This window comes from Ceratosolen solmsi, unplaced genomic scaffold (assembly GCF_000503995.2).
Source record: "Ceratosolen solmsi marchali unplaced genomic scaffold, CerSol_1.0 scaffold47, whole genome shotgun sequence".
NCBI classification, from domain to species: domain Eukaryota; kingdom Metazoa; phylum Arthropoda; class Insecta; order Hymenoptera; family Agaonidae; genus Ceratosolen; species Ceratosolen solmsi.
Window position 1 is genome coordinate 4,889,087 of NW_011948419.1, and position 9,578 is coordinate 4,898,664.

A 9,578-nucleotide genomic window follows, 5' to 3' on the forward strand; every position below is an offset into this window, starting at 1 on the left:
GGAATGACGCCAATAACATTTATTAATGAAGTTCCAGAAGAAGAAGTTATTTTTTATGAAACAACTGGTTTACTCCCAGAATTACAATATGGTATACCAAAAGAAGTTGAACAAGTTACTAAAACAGTAACAGTCGTACATGAACTAACACCAACTGGAAATGATAAAAAAACAACTAAAGAAAGAGTTACAAAAAGAAAGGGTAATAAACAAACGGTTACTGAAATTATTACAATAGATGAAATGGATAAATTGCCATTATGCTTTGTAAATGAAGTTCCAGAAGAAGAAGTTATATTCGATGAGACAACTGGGGTACTTGCAACATTGGAATATGGAAGGCCTAAGGAAATAGAAACAGTCAAGGAAGAAATAACCCTTGTACATGAAATAATGCCGGCTGAAAAAGAAAAGAAAACAACTAAAAAACGGATAACAACACGTAAAGGATCAAAACAATCAGTGATCGAAATTGTTAAAATAGAAGAAGCAGGGGAAGCACCAAAAATAATTATTAATGAAATACCCGATGAAGAAGTTATATTCGAAGAAACAACGGGATTATTACCGATGACTGAATTTTGTAAACCTATTGCTAGTGAAGAAATTAAAGAACAAGTGCTAGTTATGCAAGATGTAACGTCGGAAGGTAAAGATAGAAAGACAATTAAGAAAAAAGCAATAAAACAAAAAGGCCGCAGAAAATCAGTAATTGAAACGATTATAATTCATGAAGAAGGAAAGAAACCAATTTCTTTTGTACATGAAACACCGGTAGAAGAAGTTATCTTTGATGAAACAACAGGCGTACTTCCATCGACTGTGTACGTGAAACCAACTGAAACAGCCGAAATAAAAGAACAAATAACAGTTGTACATGAAACAACACCAGAAGGAAAAGAAAAAAAAACTACTAAAAAACGAATTACAAAACGAAAGGGAAGAAAACAATCAGTAACTGAAATAATAAAAATTGAAGAAGACGGTAAAATACCAATTACATTTATTAATGAAGTCCCAGAAGAAGTAATAATTTTCAGTGAATCAACAGGTGTACTTCCTGTCACTGAAAGTGCACAAGCAGAACAACCTGTGGAAGTGTCGAAACAAGTAACACTTACACAAGGAGTAACACAAGAAGGAAAAGAACAAAGAACATTGAAAAAAAGAACCACTAAACGCATAGGACCTAAGCAATCAGTAACAGAATTAGTAACAGTTGAAGTTGCAGGAAAACCACCAAAAACATTTGTAAAAGAAGCTCCAGAAGAAGAGATTGTATTTGATGAAAGAACAGAATTAATTCCTGTCACTGAATATAATAAACCTGAACAAACTGCAGAAATTTCAGAACAAATAACTATTTTATTAGAAAAAATACCAGAAGGAACAGATAAGAAAACAACAAAGAAACGAGTAACAAAGCGAAAGGGACGTAAACAATCTGTGACGGAAATGGTTACAATTGAAGAACATGGAAAGCATCCAATTTCTTTTATTAATGAGGTCCCAGAAGAAGAGATTATCTTTACGGAAACAACAGGTTTACTTCCAGTAACTGAATACGCAAAATCAAGAGAAACAGCTGAAATTATGAAACAAACAATTATTATGCAAGAAATAACACAGGAAAAAAAGCATAAGCAAACTGTAAAACAAATAGTTAAAAAACGGAAAGGGCCTAAGGAATCATTATCTGAAGTTGTAACGATAGAAGAAGAAGGAACAGAAGCACCAATTATTATTGTAAATGAAGTTCCAAATGAAGAAATAATCTTTGATGAAATAACAGAATTAATTCCCGTTACAAAAGATGATAAAATTAAAGAACATGTAGAGGTATCTGAACTAATCACTGTTTCACAAGAAATAACACCTGAAGGACAAGATAAAAAAATAACTAAAAAGAGAATAACCAGAAGGAGAGGACCCAAACAATCAATAACTGAAATCATTAAAATCGAAGAAGAAGGTAAGGAGCCCATAATTTCCAAACAAGAAGTTCCAGAGGAGTTGATTATACATGAGGAAAGTACCGACTTACTTCCAATTACAGAATCTCAAAAACCTGAAGAATTAGAACAAATAAAAGAACAAATAATGATTACACAAGAATTAACGCCAGAAGAAAAAAATATAACAACAACTAAAAAAAGAATCGTAAAAAGAAAAGGACCTAAGCAATCAGTAACTGAAATAATAACGGTTAAAGAAGCTGATAAAATACCAATTACATTAATAAACAATTTTCCAGAAGAGGAAATTATATATGACGAAAAAACTCTTATTATACCAACCAATGATGAGGACATTGATATTAATGTTACTAGAAAGAAATCTAAAAAGAAAAAACCAGTTAAGAAAAAAGCTGATTACGAAGAATGGGTAGAACCGGAATATACTCCAGCCGTATTGGAACCGATGCCAGAAAAAATTCAATGGGATACAAAGAAGCCAAAAGATAAGCAGAAGAGAACTCCAGAACTGCAAAAGCTTGTACCTATGAAAATTGAAAGAAAAGAAATAAAGCCTATTAAATTAAAAATTACCGAACCTACTGAAGTAGCTCAATATCCTGGAATGAAATTGAAAAAGGTGACTATTCCAAAGAGGAAAGAATCGAAAGCTGTTAAAGTACCGAAGATTCGATTAAAAAGCAGAATCATCCTCATATCAGACTGGCCAACACCACTACAAATACCAATATTAACGATATTAGAAGAAAATCCCCTTCAAAGTGGTATTCTATCGAGAAATATAGATGAAGCGGAAAAAATTTTAAAGAAGAAATATAAGAAGAAAAAGTTACCGGGTAAAGATATCATTGACCTAGAAGAACTGGATAAAGAATTTGATGATTTGAAAAAGAAACCTCTGGAGAAGGTAGATGATTTAATGCCTTACGAGAAACGAAAAAAGACGCCGAAAGATCAACCATCGGAAGAGGATAAGAAATTAAAATTAGGTAAAGGTAAAATCCCTAAAGATGACAGTGTACCAGAAGATATACATTTAAAGAAAGTCCCCGAGAAGAAAGAGAAATCTGTTGACAAGAAGGAGAAAAAACCAAAATTAATAGATGAACCGATGGATGTCGATAAAGAAAAAGAAGATAAACCAGAGACTACTATACAACCATTAAACTTTAAACCGAGTGATGTTGATAACGTGGATCTTGAAAAATATGAACCGGAAGAGAAAGAAAAACCAACGGATGAATCGCCTGAACGACCTCGAGAAAAGTACAAACGCCCCGACAAAAAGAAAAAAGATCAGGAAATCGATCATATTCCAATATTGAAGGGTGAACCGAAGCCCAAAAAATTAGAAGATGATACCGACGTTAAATTTAGAGTTCCAGTACAAGATAAACCTGATGAAATTCCTGAAGAAATAACTTTGAAACCTTGGCAGAAACAAAATGAATCAACATTATTGAAAATTGAAGATACAAAGTTTGAAGGTCTTGACAAAACTATTAGTCCATCTGAAAATGATTCTGTCAATAAATTAAATTACACACAAGACATTTCACAACCTCTATACAAAACACCTAAACATAGAAAACTGCCAATACAAGATGAGAATAAAACATATGAAGGTGAGTTGCCTCACTGATCTATCGAAAAACTAATTCACAGCGTCATTATATAATTACAAAATGTTCCACAATCAAATAAAATATTTCTGTATTTTGAATAATTTTTATAAACTTAAATAAACATAAATTTATTTTTTAGGTGAATTCGACACAATAAAGAATGACGTAAGTTTAAAGATTTGTTGTTGTTTTTATGGGCTCGAGTTTTTTAATTTAATTATACATCTGTTAGTCGATATGTTAGATAATAGTATTTTTATATTTTTACATTTAATTGCATTATAGGCAGAATATGAATAATGAATATATATTGATAGTTTAGCTGAAAAAGCACTCATAAATAAACACGATACTAATTATAATTTTTAATAAATGAAATGAACGTTGACTTCTATATAAATAGTATGGAAAATCCATATTTTAAAATGTTAATTATCATAATATAAATTTTATTAGCTTAATGCTCGTTTTAAACATAAAGACTAAATCTTCAGTGTACATATATAGAGTTATTATTATTGTTTAATATAATATGTTTATTATTTACATTATATTTATATGGTAAAAAATAGATAATCAATAAAATTGATATTCACAGAAAATGTACTTTATTCAATTTTGTTTGCTTTATCTACTTGTTTTATTCGTATATTTATTAACAAAGTCTATAAAATTTATATATCAGGATGTTATTTTCTTTTATAACTTATATGAAATAAAATATATATTACATGATTTTTCTAATTATATTAATAATTTTTATCGATCTACAGTTTTGAATATCATTTTTATTACATTTCTGAATAATTTATACTACTTAAATAATATTTACATTTTTTAAATGTATAAGAAGAATTTTGATAATTGTTTTCTTTTTACCAAATATATATTTATCAACAAATTATCCTAACATTGATTATTTATTAAAATAAATTTATCTCACTATAGTATTGAAAATTAAGAATAATTATAATAAATAAAAATAAATGTAAATTAAATTATGAAACATAAATTCTAAATTTTTTCATTGTGATAAGAAAAATATATAGTAATGTAATAAAATTTGTTACACAGATTAACAAATTACACTAAACTTAAAAAATATATTGTTCAGTTACGATAATTAAATTAAACAACAAATTTTAGATAATATTATAAAAAGATTCTAAATGATTGAAGCTGTGAAATGTTTCTATTACGTTATATTTATAATCTGTATATTTTTAATTATGCAATAGAAATGTATTTTCTTAAATTTATCAATAATTATATTAATAATTATAGGATATATTAATAAATTAATACTTTTTTATATACAGTATTTTCGTTATTAATAATAGAGAATAGTTTAAATGATATTCACAAATATTTGTTATTTAATTGATAAAACATAAATATAATGGCTCAATTAAATAAGTTTTGTACAACGTTGCATAATTTTAACAATTATATAAAAATATCTATTGAAATATCGGTAATACGATTAAAAAATTTGTCGAATGCAAAATGGAAAAGTTATGTTCAATATAATAAATACCATCCTATACTATATTTGGATAATAGTAAAATACTAATATTATATACTCAAAGTTTATCTTAATCGATATACATTATATCTTTATGGAGAATTCTATTCTATTCTTAGGTTTCATAGATGATAACTAAACTTTTAAATATGCCAGATAAACTATATCTACATTCTAATGATTTTTAATTATTTAAATAGGATTAATATTGCATAATTCATTATTAAATATTATTCTATTTTTTTAATCTTAGAATCGTCATAATTGTTTTAAGTTACAAATAGCATAACGTAAATATACGTTTTTGTATGCATTGAATTATCAGTGGATTCAATCAAGCTTTCAATTGTCATGCACTTTTCGATTTTCCCTTTCTAAAAAAAATTAAATTATGCGTATAAACTATATAAATTATATTTAAAAGAATATAATTTTATTGATACTACTGAAATTCTATAGAATATGTAACTTTTAAATCTTGGGTACATCTTTTTATTTAATAATAATTATAAAATATTAAATTCAATACAACTTCATAGTTTTACCATTCAATAGATTTCTCGAGCCCTACGAATATAAGTAAATATAAATAAATTAAATCAATTTTATTACTGATTTTAGGATATTCAATTACCAAAAGAAGATATAAAGGAAAGTGATAACATATCACCTACGAAAAAATTAAAGAAAAAGAAACCAAAAACCAATGATACTGTTGAATTAAAGGAAAAGCACGCGACACAATCAAATGAAAATCAGATCCCTGATATATTTGAAGATATTCATGAAATTAAACCAGTTACCGATAAAGCAAACGAAGAAGTATCATTAGTAGAATCCATGAATGATATGGGACCACTTGTTGAAACTCTTTCACAAGATATTTCTGCTGATAAATTATGTATAGAAACAAAACAACAAGGCCAAATAGTGGATGCAAACAGTGGTATTCGGGAAAGTACTGATGCAACAGAAGTATTTCCAGAAATTACTGTTACTGAAATCAACGACAGTATGATAGGAGATCAAATAGTTGAAAATATCAAGGTAACAGACGATTATTTAGAATCTGATAAAAATAATGTAACAACAAAAGCAAAAAGTTTCGATAAAAAAACAAAAAAAAAGAAGGTAGCGTTTAAAATAGAACAATCTGTACTTCCTGAAGAATTATCGAAAAATATTATCGAAAATACTGAAAAGAAAATAGATACGGAAATTTATCTAGATGACCAAATAAAAAATGTTAAAGAAGTCCTAACACCTACATTAGAAAGTCCTCATTCAGTGACAAAAGATGAAAGTGAATATGCTCCCCAAACATCAAACATTACAGATGAAATCAAAGCCAAAGATGGAATAGAAAAGAAAAAGAAAAAACCAGTTAAGAAAAAAGCTGATTACGAAGAATGGGTAGAACCGGAATATACTCCAGCCGTATTGGAACCGATGCCAGAAAAAATTCAATGGGATACAAAGAAGCCAAAAGATAAGCAGAAGAGAACTCCAGAACTGCAAAAGCTTGTACCTATGAAAATTGAAAGAAAAGAAATAAAGCCTATTAAATTAAAAATTACCGAACCTACTGAAGTAGCTCAATATCCTGGAATGAAATTGAAAAAGGTGACTATTCCAAAGAGGAAAGAATCGAAAGCTGTTAAAGTACCGAAGATTCGATTAAAAAGCAGAATCATCCTCATATCAGACTGGCCAACACCACTACAAATACCAATATTAACGATATTAGAAGAAAATCCCCTTCAAAGTGGTATTCTATCGAGAAATATAGATGAAGCGGAAAAAATTTTAAAGAAGAAATATAAGAAGAAAAAGTTACCGGGTAAAGATATCATTGACCTAGAAGAACTGGATAAAGAATTTGATGATTTGAAAAAGAAACCTCTGGAGAAGGTAGATGATTTAATGCCTTACGAGAAACGAAAAAAGACGCCGAAAGATCAACCATCGGAAGAGGATAAGAAATTAAAATTAGGTAAAGGTAAAATCCCTAAAGATGACAGTGTACCAGAAGATATACATTTAAAGAAAGTCCCCGAGAAGAAAGAGAAATCTGTTGACAAGAAGGAGAAAAAACCAAAATTAATAGATGAACCGATGGATGTCGATAAAGAAAAAGAAGATAAACCAGAGACTACTATACAACCATTAAACTTTAAACCGAGTGATGTTGATAACGTGGATCTTGAAAAATATGAACCGGAAGAGAAAGAAAAACCAACGGATGAATCGCCTGAACGACCTCGAGAAAAGTACAAACGCCCCGACAAAAAGAAAAAAGATCAGGAAATCGATCATATTCCAATATTGAAGGGTGAACCGAAGCCCAAAAAATTAGAAGATGATACCGACGTTAAATTTAGAGTTCCAGTACAAGATAAACCTGATGAAATTCCTGAAGAAATTTTGTTAAAACCTTGGACTAAAGAAAAACCTATGCATGAAGAAAAAATGGATATTGACGAACAAATAGGACTGCAACCATTAGATCAGAAACAGGATGCTAATACAGATAATATAAAAATGCCTTTACAAAAGAAGAAGAAACAGAAAATAGTAAACGAGTTGAACAAAGACATGCTTTACGATAAACCGGAAGATAATACATCAAGCCCAATTACAGCAGCTGAAATTTGTAATGAACAAATTGAAAAATATGAAAAAATAAAACCTGGCATACTCGAGATACCTAAAAATGTACCAGATATAATACTTGCAGATATTACTGAACAACAAATAAGCAAAATTGGCAAAAAGAAGAAAAAACCAGTTAAGAAAAAAGCTGATTACGAAGAATGGGTAGAACCGGAATATACTCCAGCCGTATTGGAACCGATGCCAGAAAAAATTCAATGGGATACAAAGAAGCCAAAAGATAAGCAGAAGAGAACTCCAGAACTGCAAAAGCTTGTACCTATGAAAATTGAAAGAAAAGAAATAAAGCCTATTAAATTAAAAATTACCGAACCTACTGAAGTAGCTCAATATCCTGGAATGAAATTGAAAAAGGTGACTATTCCAAAGAGGAAAGAATCGAAAGCTGTTAAAGTACCGAAGATTCGATTAAAAAGCAGAATCATCCTCATATCAGACTGGCCAACACCACTACAAATACCAATATTAACGATATTAGAAGAAAATCCCCTTCAAAGTGGTATTCTATCGAGAAATATAGATGAAGCGGAAAAAATTTTAAAGAAGAAATATAAGAAGAAAAAGTTACCGGGTAAAGATATCATTGACCTAGAAGAACTGGATAAAGAATTTGATGATTTGAAAAAGAAACCTCTGGAGAAGGTAGATGATTTAATGCCTTACGAGAAACGAAAAAAGACGCCGAAAGATCAACCATCGGAAGAGGATAAGAAATTAAAATTAGGTAAAGGTAAAATCCCTAAAGATGACAGTGTACCAGAAGATATACATTTAAAGAAAGTCCCCGAGAAGAAAGAGAAATCTGTTGACAAGAAGGAGAAAAAACCAAAATTAATAGATGAACCGATGGATGTCGATAAAGAAAAAGAAGATAAACCAGAGACTACTATACAACCATTAAACTTTAAACCGAGTGATGTTGATAACGTGGATCTTGAAAAATATGAACCGGAAGAGAAAGAAAAACCAACGGATGAATCGCCTGAACGACCTCGAGAAAAGTACAAACGCCCCGACAAAAAGAAAAAAGATCAGGAAATCGATCATATTCCAATATTGAAGGGTGAACCGAAGCCCAAAAAATTAGAAGATGATACCGACGTTAAATTTAGAGTTCCAGTACAAGATAAACCTGATGAAATTCCTGAAGAAATTTTGTTAAAACCTTCGGCAAATGAAACAGCAGCAAAGACAGAAAACGATATAATTTCCAGACAAGATGATATTATTAAAAAAGAAAAGCCTATCAAGAAATGCAAACAGCCTTTAGAACCTGACGAAATAGATGAATTAATTGATTTGGCAAAACTTGAAGAATCGGATAAAACTACAATTGTAACACCAACCGATATAGTAAATGTTGAAAAACCGGAAGACATTAACAATGATACACTACTTAATGAGAAGCTAAAAAGCAAAGTGAAGGTTGAAGAAACTCTGGAAGAATTAACAATAGTGAAACCAGTCCCACAAGATGAAGACAAAGAGGAAAAGGAAATTCCATTAGAAAAAGAAATAGTAGATGTAGAAATTATAGAAGAGGTTGCAATAAAACGGAAACCCGAGAAGAAGCCAAGTATTGACGAAACACCAGAAGAAGATACGATTCATAAACAAGCAGAACTTGTCGAAGTTAAAAAATCAGATGATGTTCAAACTTCTATACCGCTTAAGAAGAAGCCAAAAAAGAAAGTTAAGGTTGAAGAAACTGTGGAAGAATTAACAATAGTTAAACCGGTCCCACAAGATGAAGAAAAAGAGGAAAAGGAAATTATCGA

General features: G+C 29.7%; 1 protein-coding gene across 1 annotated transcript in view; it reads left to right on the forward strand.

The window, feature by feature from the left end:
- The first annotated feature begins 3 nt into the window (after window positions 1–3).
- The window catches only part of LOC105360804 (titin-like), a 24,086-nt gene continuing 14,511 nt past the window's right edge, over window positions 4–9,578 (forward strand). The window contains exons 1-6 of the mRNA XM_011497805.1: window positions 4–3,601; window positions 3,741–3,832; window positions 5,749–6,174; window positions 6,259–6,651; window positions 6,751–8,055; window positions 8,155–9,537. Coding sequence (XP_011496107.1) covers window positions 4–3,601; window positions 3,741–3,832; window positions 5,749–6,174; window positions 6,259–6,651; window positions 6,751–8,055; window positions 8,155–9,537 — 7,197 coding nt within the window. The remainder of the gene's footprint in view (window positions 3,602–3,740; window positions 3,833–5,748; window positions 6,175–6,258; window positions 6,652–6,750; window positions 8,056–8,154; window positions 9,538–9,578) is intronic.